Raw genomic sequence first — 21043 nt, 5'->3', positions numbered from 1 at the left:
TCATTTTAAGATATCTTAAGTGTGTTGTGAGATATTGCTAAATGTTAGCTTGTATTGTCATGCATTCATCATTTATGGCCCCACCTTTAGACATCTAACGTATAAAGCAGAGTCGATGTATGTGTGTATGTATGTATGTTTGTCCGCCATACATATCTTCACCAGGCGTCTGATCACCTGGTCGCCACCAAACTCGGGATGGGGCTCCTTTGTGACCAGCCGGAGGTCATGAGGAATGTTTGGTTGGGAAAAATGCTCGTGGTGAAGGGTAGGAAACCTTTTCACCGACACTATGTTTGGCACACATCCCCGTACTTATCATCGACAAGATGGCTGCACGTTGCAACAGATGTTCACCGCGGCGCCATCTAGCGGCATGTTTGGTCCCTGTGCGTCACTCTTTACCCATGTTTCTTTAAATTGCCAACAGATAGCGGAAGTGTCCAAGTATGAGAAGGCCGACTGCTTTGATCGGGTGAAAGGGAACTGCAGTATGGATGTAAAACGTGAACGACTCACACGCACTTATAGTGCTGTATTTCATTCGCCAACGTCCATTTATATGGCAGCACGTTTCAGCACAGACTCGCCTTAAAAAGACAGCATCCTTCCCCCGCCATTTTCCACACAAGCAGCAGTGGTTGTAAGTCACTTCTCTCTGTAGTGACATCTGTTAGATGGCAGCACAGTTCAACACAGACGCTCTATCCAAATATTATTGAAGCAACGGTCATGACAGGTTGCGCAAGACGTGAAGATGTTTTCATACCAAGAATACCGCTGATTCTGAATGATTTACCCTTTGATTTCAAACGGCTGCCACTTCCTGTTCGTTTGGCTTCTGCTATGTCAATTAATTAGGCTCAAGGGCAATCACTGCAAGTTGCAGGCATCAGTTTCGAGTATCAATGCTTTTCACACGGACAGCTCTACGTAGCATGTTCTAGAGTGGGTGATCCTCAGAATTTGTTCATTTTCTCTCCACAAGGGAAAACAAAAAATCTAGTGTATCCATAGACTGTGGACTGAGCGCTTATATTACCTCTTACAATAAAATGTGAATCAGAAAACTGTTCTATTTCTATGTTCGGTTTCTTTCATTTGGGAAATTCACCGGTTATAGATTCTCGGGCAATGCCAGGTACTCCTGCGAGTACTGTATATAAATGAAAGACCTGTATGTGTATGGAGCAGTCCGCTCTGCTCACTCTCAACTACAGCCACTAGATGGCGCATGCATGCACTTTTACATTTTTTCTGCACTTGCATGCACTTCATTTCTCACTACAAGACGTGTGCAGCAAACAGCGCCACACAGCAGCAACGTCATGCTAATGCCTCAGATAAAGTGACACAGCGTCGAAACGAAGCAGATGCCACGGTTCAGCAATGTGCAAGTGAAACACCTCAGCAATGGAGGGCAAGGCTCGGACACTTCACTAAAAACTTTGTCTGTCTGGAGGAATTTTCTCAAGCCAAAGATTTAATTGGACTCGTATGCCAGCGATATGATACCACCAGTGTCTTCTTACGAAAGCCAGTGGGGCAGGTTGGTCCGCGTCCTCTGCACTGGGTAATTCTTTAAAAATTAGCTGACACCTCCCCAACAACAATAGTTAAACTGCTAGGGTGTCTTCGGGTTGCTTTTTGTCCCATAGACCACATGTAGCTAGTCTTTTGTATACAGTACCATGGAAAAGTATTTGCCCCCTTCCTGATTTAGATTAGATAAACTTTATCAATCCCAGAGAGAAATTGAGATGCATACAGCAGCAGACACACAAAAATCAAAGGAAGGCAGAAGCACTGACTTGCCTGATAGCAGCACACCATGGAGGAATGAGCCCGTGACTAAAAGTGCTACAAGAGAGTGCACCTCCTGGGGGGGATTTTTCAGGATGGCATCCAAGTTTGTCACCATCCTCTTTCCATTGTGTCTAGTTAGACACCCTGTACTGCACATCAGTTCCCAACATCTTCAAGGCCACAATCAAGTGAGAATCCACAGGGCTGGCCCAGTGATAGAGCAGGCTTTCCTGATAAGTTTGTTCAGGTATTGTGCTTCTTTTGTGGTCAGGTCACTTCCCCAGGAGACCACAGCGTAGAACAACACGGGCTACTGTGGACTAGTGGAACATTTCCAGCAGCTTGCTACACACATCAAAAGACCTGAGTCTCCTTAGGAAGTCCAATCTGCTCCGACACCCTTTCTTTGTTGTCAGACCAGTCCAGTTTGCTGTTCATATGGACCCACCTAACCTTCGGTACTTGTAACACTGCACCCCCTCCAGTTCCTTGCTTTAAATGGTGACTGGTCTCAAGGGCTCCTTAACACACCAGAAGTCCAACACCAGCTCTCTTGGCATGCTGATGGTAAGCCGCAGGTGGTTCTCCCCCTTAGTGTTATGATTAATGAAAAACAGAACAAATCAGGAAGGAAGAAATGCCTTTTCATGGCATTCTCCCATTACTACCATGCTCTGAAAGTTCTTGTCTGTGTTTTTTTCAGGTCATTGTTCAATTCCAACCATCCTCTGTACCGGATGAGTGGGGAACAACCCAAGATGGCCAGACCCGGCCAAGAGTAGTTAAGAGGGGCATAGATAATGAGCAAGATGACGTTCCTGATGGTAAGCTCCTTATATTTCTAGTTTGGTCTTGTAGATGATCCCTGTTCTGTGCACTAAGAATTAAGGATGGAATTGGATTCGGCCTGCTGTAAAAGCTCCACTTTTCAAGTCGATGTGTGTGCCCTCTTTTGTAGGTGAGGTTGCCCAGGTGGACCACGTTGTATTCATGGTTCATGGGATTGGCCCAGTATGTGACCTGAGGTTCAGAAGCATGGTTGAATGTGGTGAGTATCTCTTACTTTCCAATGGATGTCTCTTAACAACTGAAGGGTAACAAGGCAGCCACACAATGTAAACCAAAGAGAAGATTCAAGGGCAGCGTGGCTTGTAAAATGTACACCAGGGAGCCTTTGATTCTGCACTACTGTAGGGTGTGATGCGCTTCTTGAACTTTTATTAACATTCAGGCTTATCTTGGTGCCGTTGAATGGCGACGTGTTGTTCAGACATGCAGTTAAGAAATTCATTGTACTCTGTGCACTCAGTGAGTTTAGACATCTCGGGGTCTTGTTCACAAGTGAGAGATGAAGGGGGCTCGAGGTCGACAAGCAGATTGGAGCAGCGTACAAAGTGACACGAATGTTTGTCGGTCAGTTGTGGTGAAGAGAGAGCCAAGCCGAAAGACTGCACTCTTCATTTGCCGGTTGATCTCTGTCCCTGTCCTCGTCTATAGTCACAAGCAGTGGGTTGAACTGTTGAAAATTCCCTTTGTGTATTTAAATCTGACATTTCTCCTTCCTGCAGGTAACACTTTTTATCTTCCAAATCTGCCTGTACCTGTGTTCTGTTCTGATTCTGGACTCAATGCCATTCCACTTAGGTTGGTGTCATTGTTAAAATATAAACGTTGATGACCACTTGGTGCTAACAAGTCATTTTTGACATACTTTCTTCAAGAGGATCTGTTGTTTGAAGTCTCAGTGCACTCCTACCTCTCTAACTGAATCCACCCACCTTACTGGCTGGTTGTTGTCTTCTGCTCTTTCTGCTTAACTTTGTCAGAGAGTTGGGTTTTCACAGGATGTGCCTGAAGTAGGATAGTTTGGTCATTTGTTCCTCGAGTGAGAGCTCCAGATTGATTTTTTGGCTGTCCACGGTATTCTTAGGAAGCTTCTTCAACGCCAAAGTTCAAAACTACCAGTAATTTTCTTATCCTGCTTCTTAACAGTCCCACTTTCACTTCACGGCACTTGAATACTTCTCTAAGGGCTTTGTGGCTCTTCCACTGTGTGCTAGTCTCTGGTGTATTTCTTAACTGCTTGTTCCTTTAGTGTTGATGATGATAAAAGGCAGAAGTAATCCACTACGTGAGTATCTGGTTATCCTATCTGTGGTCACTAGTTTGGTCTCCTTTATATTTTAGCTAGTCATCCCCTGCTGCTCCGCTGGCATAGTAGTGAAACAGGACAGACTTTATAAATCAACTAGAGGGTTTGCCTCCTGCTCACTTCGCTCGCCAACCCCCTCGGCCTGCGCTATGCGCCAGCCACTTCGTGTCTCTGCCACTCGCGTTGTGAAGAAGGGGGCTGAACGCACCCCAAGGAGACGCGGTCACTCCTCTAAAGCCCCCTCTTAAATAGTGATACAATGGGAAACAAATAGTTTTTTTTACCTCCTCTTTGCTCAATCAACTGCTGGCTTACTGCTGCTGCCATGCCACGTGATCTGCATCTCACGCTGCGCTTCATACATTTAAAAAGCCTGTACGTACAGTCTTTGTCATCTACTCTTTGTCTTTTATTTCCTGCCCCAGGCTTGGGTAAATCTCTTGGCACAAAGTCTCGTCTCACGGGATGCAAGTTCTTCATATTCTTTAGTTTAGAATTTAAAAACGGAACAAGAATCTGAAAATCTAACAACATCACATTAAAGTTCGATAACATCTGAAAAGAATGATACCAAACATATACAGGGTGTCCCAAAAGTCACTTTACACTTAGTACATGCCACCCGGGCTGGACGGACATCCCGGCCAGGAAAGGAAACAAAACCGGAAGGAAGAAATGTACGGACAGCCCCTATAGAAGCAGAGAGATCGCTAGGGAACAGTTAATCCCCCAGCACGCTAGATGGAAGCAGTCCCTGATATCCCCACCCAGTGGGAAGCCAGCAGGCAATGCCGGGAAATGTAGTCTGGCAGGGCAGCCCTGCTGGGGTCACAGGGTGCCACAAGAGGGCATTCCAGGGAAACAAACTCAAAATTCCCTGCTCAAATAATGGACTTCCATGTGACCTGGAAGTACTTCCATCGGGCAATCGCCCTGGCACCGGAAGTACTCCCAGGTCTGTAATAAAAGGGACCGCACTCCCTTACGCGGGCAAGTCAGAGCTGGGTGGTAGAGAGGCAACACTTGACTGGAGAAGGGCAGTGCGGTGGTGATACTTTTGGAGGTATTTAAATAAAACCCTTTGTAAATTTTGATAAAGTACTGCGTTTGGTGATTATGTTGGGGTTTGGGGCTCACTGATGCCCGGGATTTATCACAACTTTTAATAAATTCCTAAAAATGACACCAGGAACTGAATGTATTAATATTTCTAGCATCAACAAAGGAGTTGTTGCAGTTTTACTTGCTAGGCATGCCATCACATTCTAGCACCTTGAAGACTAGATGTATACCTTCACGAGCGCCTCCATTTTCGACAACTGTCAGTCACCTTTGGACACAAGCCTCTCCGGCGTTTTGTAGCATCTCTTACCCGACCTCACTGCAGGCCGTGCTGATTCTTTCCTCAAGCTGCGACAGGTTATGGGGTTTAGTGGCATACGCCTTGCTTTAGATATAGTCCCACAAAAAAAAAGTCACAAGGTGTAAGGTAGAAAAAAGGAAGTAAATCTGTAGGTTTTAAAATAAGCCCAATTTAAAGCGTGACAAAACACGTGACATTAAAACGTCTAATAAAGTCATTGCACAAAATCGTTGCAGTTTTAGGCTTAGGATTTTATATGTAGAGAGTAGATAAACAAGTATCGCTAGCTAAGCAGAGGCAAGGTCCATGGCCAGAGGTAGAGCGATTCGAGCGGAGGCTGGCAGGCTGGCACTTCAGCAAGGAGGACTCCCCACTCCTGATGTCACACTTTCCCCTCCCCTCGGCCCTCTGCCTCAGGTTAACACGAATAAGTCACTCCTGCAAGTGAACTTAGCGCATGTTCTAGCAAATTCTAGCAAAAAAACCCAGTCTAAAGTCTCGTGAAAAGCCTACAGACATATATATATATATAGAGAGAGAGGTTTTCGCCGCTTTTTCTCACTTTGCTTTATGATTTCTCTTACTAGATCTTCCAGATCCTTTGCATTTTCGGCTCTCAGGGTTGTGTCATCAGCACTGCGCAGGTTATTGATGTTCCTTCCTCCAATTTTAAAATCACACTCATCTCCTTGCTTGTGTACAGTGGAACCTCGGGTCACGAACGTCTCGGAACACGTACAAAATCGGGTTATGACCAAAAAGTTTGCCAAACTTTTGCATCTGTTGACGACCGCACGCTCGGGTGACGAACAATCCAGTTTCCCTTCTGGTTCATACGCGCCGATGATTTCCGCACGTGTTCAGTCTCTCCCTGTACATTGTTCTCGGTCAGACGTGAGTGCATTCGCTGTGAACTCTTTGTGCTCTACTTCGTGTGCTTTTGCATTCATTTTTACAATTACCCACGGCCTCTAAGCAAGTGAAGAGTGGTAGTGATGGCGAGAAGAAAGGTTCGAAGAAAATTGAAATCGAATTAAAGAAAGAAATTATTGAAAAGTATGAGCGTTGCGTTCGTGTTACTGATCTTGCCGCTGAGTACAATTAGTCAAAATCTACAATTTCGACTATTCTAAAGCAGAAAGAGGCCATTAAAGCAGCTGATGTTGCAAAAGGAGTTACAGTGTTAACCAAGCAGAGGCCTCAAGTGCTGGAAGAGGTGGAAAAACTGTGACTAGTGTGGCTGAACGAAAGGCAACTTGCAGGGGATAGCGTAAGCGAGGCGATGTTATGCGAGAAAGCCAGGAAGATTCATGGCCATTTGCTGCAAGGTTAGTTTTCTTGGTCGTTTATGGTTAGTTTTTGTGTAAATTACGGATTTTTCAAATTTTCATTTTTTTCCCTATGCTTAAAACTCATTAAAAAAAAAGGTGTTTACAGCGAGCGGCTCGTAAGGCTGCAGCGTGAACTCCTGCAATGTTAGTTTTCTCTGTTCAAGGTTTTCTCAGTGTTATTCAATGTGTTTACACTTAGTTTACTATTAAACTGCACATTCTATGGTATAATTAACTATTTATGTGCTTAAAAACCTTTAAAATATATATATTTACATACAGTTCGTATGGTCTGGAACAGATTAATGTTATTTACATGCAATGTTATGGGGGAAATCAGTTTGGGTCACGACCAGAGTTTTGGAACGAGTTACGGTCATGACCCGAGGTTCTTCTGTATTCCACATATGTTAGATTGAATAAATACGCGTGGAGTGTACAGCCCTGCCTCACTCCTGTGCCAGCCTTTAGACAGTCTGTTTCGCCCTGCTCTCATGCTCTGTCCTTACTGCGGTTCTCATGAGGAGAGTGAGATGTTTCTGGATTTCCCATTTTCCTGAGCACGTTCCTCAGCTTGATGTGATCGACACAATCAGTAATCAATGAAGTACATAATGAATTCTCTTTGGTATTTTTTTTTGGCTTTTTCAATTATCCAGTGTGAAAACCTCGAGTTCCTCAGCCACATAAATATTACCAGATATGGATAGTCAGGGAGTTCTCTGGAAGGTTTCAGGTAATTGGATCATAGGAACAACAGTCAGGAGACCATCGGGTGAGCTGTGTGTTTTCTATTAATTACAGCTGTATGAACTTATAAATCGTATTGTCATGTGTACAGGGTCCCATGAAATTCATCCTTGTCTGTGTGCTAATCAACAAGCAGCACGTCCTCAATCTCCAGCGCCATCGTTAGTCAGTAGATCTACCTGACCGTGAAACTTGTGTCACTTAACATTTAAATCTTCATTGCTGCATTTTGTCAGACCGTGATGTGTCGGAGGGTATCAGAATGATCTGATGTCAATCGAGACAGACCACACACCGGCCTCACATTGTTTGACTGATAGTTCCTAACAGATACGACGTCTGAACTTGCACATCTCAATTGCAGCTCTCTATATAATTTGATACTTACTTATTTATCGTGGCACCAGCGAGAGTTGACGTGTTGTGTGTTGGTAGGACTTGCGTGTAAGAGTTCCCTGTACTCTACAGAGTAGTACTACTGCTGCCTTGTGTTTCGCTTCCTCTGCCTCAAGGTGACGCTAAAGGTATGTCAGGTGAGTCCTCTGCAACTGTGTAACACCCCAGTAAACCGAATGCATCTGGACCCAGTGGTAAATGTGATGGTCTTGGGATATGGGCAGACCCTTCCTCCTGTTTCTCTTCATAATTTCAAATGGAGGCTGATGTTTAAGAACAATAAACAAGAAATGGTAAATGTATTGTAGTCCTTCACCTGTAATGCCTGTCTAATCCACCAGAGGGCACTCCAATGCAATTATTTGTTTCTTATTCAAATGAACTCAAACTCTTCCTGTTTTGGACCTTTTCTGTTTTTCTCTTTCAGTTGATGACTTCAGGAGTGTGTCCTTGAAACTGGTGCAGAGTCACTTCAAGAAGGCTCAAGAAGAAAAGAAAATCAACCGCATCGAGTTCCTTCCTGTCCTGTGGTACATGGCCCTACATGGAGATGCGACAGGCGTTGATCGGTAACGATTCTTTACATTTATATAGTGCCTTTCTTACCACTCAAAGAGCTTTCCATACAGGTTGGACTCGGGTAGAAGATCTGGTTATGAGTTCTTGTGAAATATTCTCCGAAGGTACTCCATAAGATTATAGCATCTGAGAACTGTTTAGTTATTAATTAAAGAGCCATTATGTTCCAACGAATATGATCCGCTTACATACAAGTTGAGCAGTTAAATCAGTCTCATGCTACAGGTTATGTTCTGTAGGCTTTGTGCCTGTAGAGGGCAACATAACACAACCATCTTGAACCCATTTGATCCAGCCTATCCAGACAGTCGTCTTCTTCTTTCAGCTGCTCCTGTTAGGGGTCACCACAGCAGATCATCTTCTTCCATATCTTCCTGTTCTCGTCATCTTATTCTGTTACATCCATCACCTGCATGTTCTCTCTTGCTTAGGCCTTCCTGTTTTCCTCTTCCCTGGCAGCTCTATCCTTAGTATCCTTCTTCCAATATACCCAGCATCTCTCCTCTGCACATGTCCAAACCAACACAATGTCGCCTCTCTGAGTTTGTCTCCCAACCGTCCCACCTGAGCTGACCCTCTAATGTCCTCAGTTCTAATCCTGTCCATCCTTGTCACACCCAATGCCAATCTTAACATCTTTAACTCTGCCACCTCCAGCTCTGTCTCCTGTGCCACCATCTCCAGCCCATATAACACAGCTGGTCTGACTACCGTCCTGTAGACCTTCCCTGTCACTCTTGCTGATACTCATCTGTCACAAATCACTCCTGACACTCTTCTCCACCCACTCCACCCTGCCTGCACTCTCTTCTTCACTTCTCTTCCACACTCTCCATTACTCTGTACTGTTGATCCCAAGTATTTAAACTCCTCCACCTTCGCCATCTCTACTCCCCTCATCCTCACCACTCCACTGACCTCCCTCTCATTCACACACATGTATTCTGTCTTGGTGGTCCTACTGACCTTCATTCCTCTCCTCTCATATCTCCACCTCTCCAGGGTCTCCTCAACCTCCTCCCTACTCTCACTACAGATCACAATGTCATCAGCGAACATCATAGTCTACGGAGACTCCTGTCTAATCTCGTCTGTCAGCCTGTCCATCACCATTATAAATAAGAAAGGTCTTATTTCTCAGAGCCGATCCCTGATGTAATCCCACCTCCGTCACTCCCACCGCAGACCTCACCACAGTCACACTTCTTCTTACATATCCTGTAACACTCTTACGTACTTCTCTGCCACTCTCGACTTCCTCATACAACACCACAGCTCCTCTCTGGTCACCCTGTCATTTGCTTTCTCCAGGTCCACAAAGACACAATGCAACTCCTTCTGGTCTTCTCTAAACTTCTCCATCAACATCCTCAGAGCAAACATCACATCTGTGGTGCTCTTTGCTGGCATGACACCATCCTGCTGCTCACTAATCATCACCTCACTCCTTAACGGAGTTTCCTCTACTCTTTCCCATAACTTCATGCTGTGCCTCATCAGTTTTATCCCCCTGTAGTTGCTACAGTCCTGCACATCCCCCTTATTCTTAAATATCGGCCCACCAGTACACTTCTTCTCCACTCCTCATCATCCTCTCACTTTCCAAGATTCCATTAAACAATCTGGTTAAAAACTCCACTGCCATCTCTCCTAAACACCTCCATGCTTCCACAGGCATGTCATCCAGACCAACAACCTTTCCATTCTTCATCCTCTTCATCGCTGTCCTTACTTCCTCCTTGCTAATCCGTTGCACTTCCTGATTCACTATCTCCTCATCATCTAACCTCTTCTCTCTCTCGTTCTGTTCATTCATCAGCCTCTCAAAGTACTCTTTCCATCTTCTCATCACACTCTCCTCTCTTGTGAGTATGTTTCCATCTTTATCCTTTATCATCCTACCCTGCTGCTCATCTTTCCAAGCTCGGCCCCTCTCTGTAGCCCACCGGTCCTTTTCTCCCTCCTTAGTGTCCAACCACCATCCTATGCTGTCTAACTACACTTTCCCCTGCCACCACTTTGCAGTCTTCTTCAGATCAACTCTTCTGCATAGGATGTCATCTTCCTGTATGCATCTTCCTCCACTCTTGTACGCCACCCTGTGTTCCTCCCTCTTCTTAAAATACGTCTTCACCACAGCCATGTCCATCCTTTTGGCAAAATCCACTGTCCTCTGACCTTCATTCCTCTTCTTGACACCATACCTACCCATCACCTCCTCGTCTCCACTGTTCACCAACATGTCCATTGAAATCCACTCCAATCACCACTTGTCATGATGCGGGTTCTGCTCCATGCTCCCCTCGCTGTTCAGGAGCCCTTGAACCCAACACCGTTGATAATGTCACCGAGATGAGCTAGACAGTTGATGCAATAACAATTGAGCAAGGGGATGGTTCAACAAGTGCAAAGTGCTTTTATTAAAAATCAAATCAACAAAAACAGTGTTCAAATAGAGTGCAGTGATTCGAAATTCTTCATCATTAAATAAATAATCCATAAAAACCAAACGTGGAGGTTAAAAAAAATACACACACAAAAAAAAAACACTCCTTTTAAAACGTGGTTAAAATGTTCCTTAGGAAGAAGTCTTTAAAACCAACAACAATGACAAGCCTGGTGCTTCTTTTCTGTTAGCGTCTCACCTGCTTCTCCCGACTAGGCTTTGCAGCAGGCGAGACACACTCTTCAGCTGCCCTCTTCAACTCACACACACACAGGTCTGGAGACCTCCTGATCCTGGCTTCGGTCTGGCACTCATCCCAGGCCTGAGACTTGGACTCCTTAGTCTCCAGGACGCCCACACCAAGGACTACAACTCCAAGTCTCCCGACTCCCGCCACCTCCCCGGCCTTGCGCGGACAGTCTTCTCCTTCTCTGGTCACTCCTGCTACATGATCGCTCAGCGGGAGTGACTACAACTCCAACTCCTGGGTGTCGGCCTAACACCCAGCTTCCTCGCAGCTGCCCACGAGCGCTCGCTCGCCCACACGTTCCTTGTCTCTCTCTCACCGACTTGCTCCCTGTAACATCCGTCCTTTTCTTTTTACTCATTTCTCTGCTTCTCATCTCAACCGACTCGCGCTTCTTTTATAATGCGAGGGGCCATAGCAGCTGCAGCACATTAGCCACAAGAACAATCATGGATGTGGGCAGTTCCTCACCTGTGCACTAAGTGAGAAACGCCCACACTGCAGATCGCCCCGTGGCTTGCTACGACCACTACGCCCCCTCACTACGCTGCCGTGAGTGCGGTGATTATTTATTTAAAAACGGCCTTTGCTAAGCGAGCTGTGGACCCATAACACCACACCACTTTCTGTCTCTTGGGTACACTGTTCATCACTTCATCGAACTCGTTCCAAAAATCTTCTTTCTCCTCCATCGCACACCCAACTTGTGGTGCATATGCACTAACAACATTTATCATCACACCTCCAATTTCCAGCTTCATCATCATCACTCTGCCTGACACTCTCATCACCTCCAAACACTCTTGACATGCTGTTCCTTCAGAATAACTCCTACTCCATTTCTCCTTCCATCCATACCATGATAGAACAATTTGAATCCCCCACTGATCCCCCTGGCCTTACTCCCCTTCCCTTTAGTCTCTTCACACACAATATATCAGCCTTCCTTCTCTCCATCATATCTGCTAACTCTCTCCCCTTTACCAGTCACACTGCCAACATTCAAAGTTCCTACCCTCAGTTCCACTCTTTATCTTCCTCCTCTCCTCCTGCCTCTGGATACGTCTCCCCTTCCTCTTCTCCTCCTCCTTCTTCTTCTGACTATTCACACAATACTGCATGCAAAGCACGAAACTGCCTTAGACGGGACACCTGTTTGTGCAGGCACACACACACACACCCACGCCCATACTGTGTTTAAAAGTGGTTTTGAATTCTCCCAGTTCTCATTTGGCCCTTCATCTCTAGCAAGAGTCCCATTGTTGCTTTTTGGGACGTGCAGTTCAAAGTTCTACTCTGACTTCTGACAGGAAATGGAGTCTGGTTTTTAAACTTTGCATGCATTTGAGCTTGAAAGTAATCCATACATCAAAGAACCGGAGCATGCATACTCCAAAATGAAAATCTGACACATAAAACCTGGCTCGCTCACTCACTCTTTTTCGTGTGTGTTTGTGTGTGTGTGTGTCTCTCTCATGCGCCTGTGTGTGTCTCTGTCTTTCGCGAGCCTGGAGTGCCTCTCTTGTGTGTGCGTGTGCGTGTGCGTGTGCGTGTGTGTGTGTGTGTGTGTGTGTGTGCGCTCCTCTCTCGCGCGCCTGCGTGTGTATCACTCTCTCTCTCTCTTGCTCACTCGCTGCACAGGGAGAGACTAAACATGTACAAACCGAAAGGGAAACTGGCTTGTTCGTATAGCGAGTGTGTGGTCGTGAACCGAGGCAAAAGTTTGGCGAACTTTTTGGTCTGATTTGTACGTGTACCGAGACGTTCGTGAACCAAGGTTCCACTGTATCCACCTTTAGCGCTCTTATTTGCTTCTAAATTATACGAAAACTGTTCAAGTGTTTTGATTCTACAAAAGAATCGATAATTTTTAACGGCTGGTTTGTGCTGAGCGATAACGGTGGGAAAACAATGTGCTGGCAGGGAATAACGGAACAGCGGATTAGTGGTCGGGTCTAGGTGGTGGGGGTAACGACAAAGCTCAGTCACTTACTTTCCCTCGGATGGTAAAGGCTGATAAGTATAAAAATATAAATACTATAAATATGCAATCATTTCTCACGGCCCCACCAAAAGTTTGAGAAAAGCTGAGCTAGAGGGTCTTGATATTTTTTTTTTTTTGTTCTTTATTTCTTTCGCCTTATACAATTTCTCATATTAGGAATTTGTTAGTTTTCGAATACCCCTTGGGATCAGAGTGCAGGGTCAGCCATTGTACATTGTACAGCGCCACTGGAGCAATTACAGGTTAACGGCCTTGCTCAAGAGCCCAGCAGAGTAGGATCTCTTTTGGAAGTGACGGGGATTCGAACCGGCAACCTTCGGGATACCAGCGCAGATCCTTAGCCTCAGAGCCGCCGTAATGGTACAAGATGTATTGGAGATCCGCCGTGTTCACCGCATCCCCAGCCAACCTGTTGGCACAGGAAACAGTCTGTGGAGGAGAGAATATGTGGCAGATTTGAGATGCTGAAGAGTTTGACGCTCAGATGATTTCATTATTGCAGGGGTTGGCGCCACTGGCCTGTAATCATTTACACTGTTAGGTGTTTTGCTACTTTGGCACAAGGAGGGTTGGGGATTCTTTGAATCATATGAAGACATTGCATTGAGCCAAAGACTGAGAGAAAATGTCAGGAAATACGGGAGCCAACATGTCAGAACAATGATTGATTGTGAATGGAGAGAAGTTCTGTATCTGCACCAGGAGCTTTGATGACATTTTTGTCTCCGTAAAAGCAAACGGACTTCACACACAGGAATGCAGAGAGGGGATGTGCAGTTGGACTGATTGAGGGAGAGGTCGGGTGGTTTGAGGTCCTGAGAGGTACAGGGGGAACCTTCAATGCCCACGCTTTGTATGAGATTAGTGTGTGTGTGTGTGTGTGGTCGGGGTTTGAAGGCTGCATTTGTAACCAGTGATCACTTTAAAAGCATCCCAGGCACACGGAGTCCTTAACCACTACGCCACGGTTTAAAACAAGTTTCGTCGTGTGCAGGAGTCTGATAACCCCCTCTGGGACACGAAAGCTGACCTCTCAACTTCAGCAGCAGGATTTGGATAGCAGCACCACAGCCTGGCGGCTTTCTCCACATAACAGCTGAAGTGCTCGCTGACACGGATTAAATTGCTCAGCATGTGACGTGTCATACTGTTAGGGATTTGTGGACACAAATTGAAAGTGGATCTTGATTTAAGAATGGAAAATGACACCATTTTAAGAGTGTCTGTTGTGTTTCTATTTAAGCAGAATAGATGGATGAAACCTTCCTATGCCAGCTGGAAATGATGGAAAATATTTATATATCAGACTAGCTGTGTAAGGCCGTTCTGTAAAAAGCCCAGGGTCCTAGTAGCTATTGAACTAGTCAGAAAAAAAATTGAAATGTAGAGATGTCAGGATTTGAAAGGAACTCCTGTGGGCGTCTCTCTGCTAGGAGGATTCGCTTTGCTGACGTTCTCGCCTCGCTTCTGTGTTAGCTGCTAAGCGAGTGACTCTTTCTTCAGAGGTTGCGTTTTGCTGACGTGCTGCCCTCGCTTGCGTATCCTTGGAGGCGGAGCTCTTACCCCGACTCCACCTCTCACTTCCGGGACAGACAGACAGACAGACACACACACACACTCTTCCACCTGTAGACATTTGCTGTATATACAAGATATTGCAATATGTTTTGACGTATTGTATCAATAATTAGGGTTGTGTAACATGAAATCGCATGGGGAAAATCTGTGGGCCCAACTGAAAAACGTGTCCAAGCAAGGAGGCCCCTGACCTTGACTTGGCTATACCAGCTCTGTCTGGAGTAACGGGCTGAAAACGCTGGCCAAATATTGTGAGAAACTTGTTGAAGGTGATTTAAAGGGACCACCACCAGATGCCAACTTGGTGTGTGGAAACTTCTGGCCCACTGAAAATCTGACATGCTGGTTAAAAGTTGAAATAAATTGGTTCTCTTAATCAAAACTCCTATGGAAGTGAAGTCGATATGCTAGTGGACTTCACACAGGAGGGCCGCACGGTGGCACACTGGGTAGCGCTGCTTCCTCGCAGTAAGGAGACCTGGATTTGCATATGTGGAGTCTGCATGTTCTCCCCGTGTCTGTGCGGGTTTCCTCCCACAGTCCAAAGACATGCAGGTTAGGTGCATTGGTGATCCTAAATTGTCCTTAGTGTGTGTGCTTGGTGTGTGTGTGTGTGTGTGTGTGCGCGCCATGTGGTGGGCTGGCGCCCTGCCCAGGGTTTGATTCCTGCCTTGTGCACTGTGTTGGCTGGGATTGGCTACAGCAGGCCCCTGTGACCCTGTAGTTAGGATATAGCGGGTTGGATGATGGATGGATGGACTTCACACAGGAATTGTTTGGTAATGTTACGTGTGTGAAGTTGGGCTATTTAGAGGCTGAAATGTTTTGGACAAGGTGTGTGGAAAGTTGTGCCCTCAATTGTGTATTATATAGTTGCCTGTCTGCCTAGCAGGGCTGTCAAGTTAGCTATAAAAGAACAATACAGTTTGAATGTTACAATTAAATCCAAGTAAATATTTGAATATATTCGAACTTAAGTGTGAAGTGAAGAATGCTGAGGCTTCGAAAAATCTTTGGGGTACCAACTTGTTTAATGACAAAATAAAAAGTCCTCCCTAAAATTAGTCCCACTGGGCACACAAGCTACCAGCTCAATAAAGCTTCACATGCTCTTCAAACAGCTAGATGGAGCTGCCCACAAGCTCTCCGTCTCCATGACACTTGACAGCCTCCACAGTTGGGCAACCCCACTTATATTCCTGGGGTCCCTGGGTTTGTGGCGCCCAGAGCCATGTTTGATCTGGCAGCCCTGCCATCTGTCTATTATGCAGTGTCTTTTTATACTTGTCCTCCTTTGTGTTATATCAGGATTTCCCAACTAGTGGGCTGTGGTGGCATTGCAGGTGGGACATGGCACTCACACGCTTGACAAAAGCACGCCCCAACCTGCTACGACGATCGAGCTCGATTCACAGCAACAGCATCACAGGTGGATCACAGTCGAGCCTTCGTAACCCCCTGGTCTGAAGATGAGGCTCAATTCACCGAAGAAGCGAAAGCTTTGGCGATTACACTTGCGCTCGATTCATCTTGACGCTCTGGTGACCCCCCACCCTGCTTTGGGGACTGCGCTTGTTTAACCAAAGTGAAACTGACCAACCCCCACCAGGTAGATCATACTAAATTTATGGTGGGGGACACAATACACCCCCCAAACGCCCATTTGTTGTGAACACATTGGCATGTGATAAACAGGACACCGTGTTATGAAGGGCTATTCTCATATCGCTGCAATACGAGGGACGTTCACAAAGTTTTCACACTTTTATATTTTCGTTAGAAACGGTGAAGGCGAGAGGAGTAGTGATTGGTCGTGTCTGAGAGTGTCATGTGACTAGTTCTGTCTGGCAAGCCGGGCTGCCCTTGCAGTTTAGTAGAAGAGATGTTTGTCACCCTGTGGTTAAGATGGCTGCCAAACTTAGGAACACCGTTCTGTCATACGCTTTCTGTGGGCAGAAGGTGTGCCAGGAGCACCAGTTCATCTCCGCATGTGTGCTCAGTACAGGGATCAAGTTCTGTCTCTTATGGCGCTTTTCCACTGCATAGTACGGCACGACACGGTTCAGTTCAGCTCACTTTTGGGGGGTTTTCCACTGGGAACAGTACCTGGTACCTGGTCCTTTTTTTAGTACCACCTCAGCCGAGGTTCCAATCGCGCCGTTACCAAAACGTGACGTGTAAACTCTGCTGGTCACTGATTGGCCGGAGAATATCGTCATTACTGCGTCACTGAACTTGCGACACGAGACACAACAGACCCGCTAGATTTTTAGCACAGCCAGCGAAGGTTCGGACGCACCATTTTGTTTTAACCAAAAATGGCTGTTTCATGGTCTGTTGAGGAAGTACAGACGTTCCTCTCGTTGGTAGCCGAGGAGCGGATCCAGCGACAGCTGGATGGGGCGACGCGGAATGAAAAAGTTTTTCAGGAGGTCGCTTGTGGCGCGTTTACGATGATGTCACGGCAGTAGAGGCGGCGCAACTATAACGACACGTGAATAATCCCGGCCACTCTAAAGCGGTACTAAACTGCAGTCGAAACGCAAACCGAGCCGAACTGAGCCGAACCAAGGTGAGCTGTACTGAACCGTGCTGTGCCGTACTATGCAGTGGAAAAGCGCCATTAGAGTCGTCTATGAGTGGATTGAAATGTTCGAAACTGGCTTAGTGGTGGCTCTGAGGCTAGAGATCTGCACTAGCAATCGTAAGGTTGCTGGTTCGAATCCTGTAAATGTCAAAAGAGGCTCTGCTCTGTTGGGCCCTTGAGCGAGGCCCTTAACCTGCAATTGCTGAGCGCTTTGAGTAGTGGGAAGAGCGCTATATAGATGCAAAGAATTATTATTACTAGTGGGACGGATGCAGAGCGCTCTGGGCGTCCAACTACAGCTGCAACCACAAAGAATGAAGAAAGAACCCTGGAACTGATCCGCATCAGTGGCTACGTAGGCGCCCAACGAAAAACATGATGGCATTAAAAAGTTGGTATGACACTGGGAAAATTACACTGCAAGGGAAGGTGACTACTTTGAATATTGTGCCTTTCCCGTTTTCTGCTCTCTCTCTCTATCTGTTGTGAAAGACCAGCCCTGGCACAGACGGGCAGACACCACACACGTTTATTTACAAGATATACAAGTTTCCAGTCCAACGTCCCTTCACTACACACCCCCAAGTCTGGGCCTTCCACTAGTCTGTCCCTCCTTCACCGCCTCCACTCCTCTCCTCCGAGCTTCGTCCATTTCCACCCAACTCCGGCTGATGACTGGAGGGAGGCGACCCCTTTTATTGCCACCCGGATGTGCTCCAGGTGCCTCCTGATGAGCTTCCCGCGGCACTTCCTGGTGTGGCATAATTGCCACATGAGCACCCAGAGGTACCTCCGCCAGCACTTCTGGGTGTGGCGGAAGTGCTGATGTCCAGGGCTCCTCAGTTGTCTGGGCACCCCCTGGCAGTGGCCATGGGCCCCAATAGGGTTGAGCTTCCATGCTGCATTCACGTGGCCCCCATACCAACCAGGGCAGCTACCCTCTCGTGGTCCGGGGGAGGCGTTGTCCCTCTCCAGGGGGCACAGCGCCCTGCCGCCTGGCACACTGTATTGTATAGTGCCTTTCACTGCACTTTCTGTTTATCATGGCACCGGAGACTGTTGGTATGAGCAAAAGAATTTCACTGGGCTCCGTATTTGTGACATTAGTAGTTTTATGTTGTCTTTCTGGAGTTTGGCCTTTAAAGGTGTCCTGTCTGTGCTCATCTCGTACTAAAACGTCTGCACTTTCTCTGCATTGTAGGTGCTGAATGTCGGCACTTAAATTATGCGACAGCAGTTTGCACAGCCCTGGGCTTTGGGACAATCGTAGACTCATCGGTAAACTCCAGGCTGTGATGCTTTGACAGGGACAAATGGGTACCGCAGGAGAAGAACACGCTAATCTGTTTTAATTAAAGTCAAAGTAAACACATATTTATGTCGGTGCGTTGAAGTGCGTGAGCTCGCTGGAGCGCTGCAGGCTTCCTGTGCGTGCTGCTCAGCGCTGATGGGAGTGCGCTGGCTTCGTCTCTCATTACACACTCGTCTGTTCAAATGAGTGCTGCTGACACTCGTGCGTTTGACATGACGCCGATGCAGATGCTCGTATGGGTTTGCCAAGTCTTCAGGCCTGACGGCGGACCTTTTTTTATTCTTACATCTTTATTGTACTGTTGTATTATTTTGATAGATTTGTGAATGAAACCATCTTTGTGCATTTTTCCTTTTGTGTTTGTTTTTCATCGAGTATTCTTCTATTTTCCAGTTATTTTGTGATGCACTTTTTTTGTATATTAGTCACATTTATTTAGTTGAATGTTGTTTTGAAATGCCAGAGACACACACATTGCAAAAGTGTGCTCCGAGCAGAATGTGATTTTAACAAGTTTCTGGGGACTGACTAGAAATGACTAGCAAAGCATACAAGAGCGTAGCTGGCGGGACAGGCGAGGGATTCATTAGCCACCAAAAGACCAAAACCAAGAGCCTAATCGGTGCTGGAAAGTGTTTTAAGGCAGAAAAATGACTCGTACTAACCAGATCTAGAATAATTGGTAAGGATTAGAGACCTTCAACACTGGCATATTGAGAACCGCCATCTTAAATAGGGAGATCCTAATGACACAATTTGCCATTTAACTTTCATATCATATGACTGGCAGCTGGCATAGTGATGGCAAAATGATTGGTAGTGCTGCATTGAAGATGGAGGTTTGCCATCTCCTGAATAATAATATACTTCATTAATAACCCCGAGGAGTACGTCAGAAATGAAAATGACAGAATGTAAGGTGACCAAGACACAGATTCATCCCTGTTACCTGTCCTGCTCTCAGTATGGTGGACGTGCGGCTAGGTAGGCGCAGCAGGCCTCAGGCCAGTGTTGAGGTGTCAGCTGTTGCTCATGGTCTTCACTTCACTTCACTTGGGTTCACTTGTTTTTGTGTAAGTTCCTGTTTTGATTATTTGGTTTTTAGATTTCTTCCTTTTGGTTTTAATTATTGACCCCTGGACCTGTTGGATTTCTGGTTGCCTGTTTGAAGTGCTACCATTTACGTGTACTTCTTTATGGATGTCACTTTATGAACTCCCTTTTGTTAAATAAAGTACTGTGTTTTCTGCTTTGGCACAGAGGTTTATAATAATAAATAATCGTTCTTTAAATTCTTTAAACCACTCAAAGCACTTTTACACTGTGAGTGGGGAGCCACTTCAACCCCCACTAATCCACCTGGATGATGTGACGTCTGCCATGTTACGCCAGTCCACTCACCACACGTTAGCTGTTAGTTGAGAGAGATGGTGGTGTGACTAGGCCTTGGTGGGCAATTATAGCCTGAACATCGAGATATACAGTAATACAGTATCTCACAAGAGTGAGTACACCCGTGGCATCTTTGTAAATATTTTATGATATCTTTTCATGGGACAACACTGAAGATGTGACACTTTGATACGATGTCAAGTAGTCCGTGTACAGCTTGTATCACCGTGTCAATCTGCTGTCCCCCACACAGCCATTAATGTCCACCCCTAAGTGACAAATGTCCACATTGTGCCCAAAGTGTCAATATTCTGTGTGGCTGCCCACCATTATTTTCCAGCACTGCCTTAACTCTCATGGAGTTCACACGAGCTTCACAGGTGGCCACTGGAATCCTCTTCCACTCGTCCATGAGCTGCTGGATGTTAGAGACCTTGTGCTCCTCCACCTGCCCCACAGATGCTCAATAGGGTTTAGGTCTGGAGACCTGCTTGGCCAGTCCAGCACCCTTCCCCTCAGTGGTCATCTTGGAGGTGTGTTTGGGGTCGTCAACTTGTTGGCATACTGCCCTGCGGCCCAGTTTCTGCTTCAGTATGTCACAGTACGTGTTGGCATTCCTGGTTCCCTTAATGAACTGTAGCTCCCCAGTGCCAGCAGCACTCATGCAGCCCCAAACCACGACACTCCCACCACCTTACTTGACTTTAGGTGAGACACACTTGTCTTTGTACTCCTCACCTGGTTGACGCCACACACGCTTGACACCATCTGAACCAAACAAGTTGATCTTGGTCTCATCAGTTCCAGTAATCTATGTCCTTAGTCTGCTTGTCTGTCTTGTGCATCATCTTTAGAAGAAGCTTCCTTCTGGGATGACAGCCGTGCAGACTAATTTGATGCCATGTGCGGCGGGCATGTGGTCTGAGCACTGCCGGGCTGACCTCTGCAGCAATGCTGGCAGCACTCATACGTCTGTTTTCAAAAGACAAACTCTGGATACGACGCTGAGCACGTGGCACTCAACTTCTTTGGTCGACCGTGGCGAGGCCTGTTAAACCTGTCGCTGTATGGTCTTGGTCACCACGCTGAGGCTCAGTTT

General features: G+C 46.3%; 1 protein-coding gene across 4 annotated transcripts in view; it reads left to right on the top strand.

The window, feature by feature from the left end:
• Positions 1-21043, top strand: part of LOC120522889 (SEC23 interacting protein) — a 114758-nt gene that overhangs the window by 36013 nt on the left and 57702 nt on the right. For all 4 annotated transcript variants that reach the window (XM_039743661.1, XM_039743654.1, XM_039743676.1 and 1 more), the window contains exons 6-8: positions 2510-2630; positions 2765-2854; positions 8226-8367. In XM_039743661.1, coding sequence (XP_039599595.1) covers positions 2510-2630; positions 2765-2854; positions 8226-8367 — 353 coding nt within the window. The remainder of the gene's footprint in view (positions 1-2509; positions 2631-2764; positions 2855-8225; positions 8368-21043) is intronic.

The sequence above is a fragment of the Polypterus senegalus genome, chromosome 1, assembly GCF_016835505.1.
Source record: "Polypterus senegalus isolate Bchr_013 chromosome 1, ASM1683550v1, whole genome shotgun sequence".
Lineage (NCBI taxonomy): Eukaryota > Metazoa > Chordata > Cladistia > Polypteriformes > Polypteridae > Polypterus > Polypterus senegalus.
Note: the sequence above shows the minus strand (reverse complement) of the source record. Positions and strands in the feature narration are given on the sequence as shown.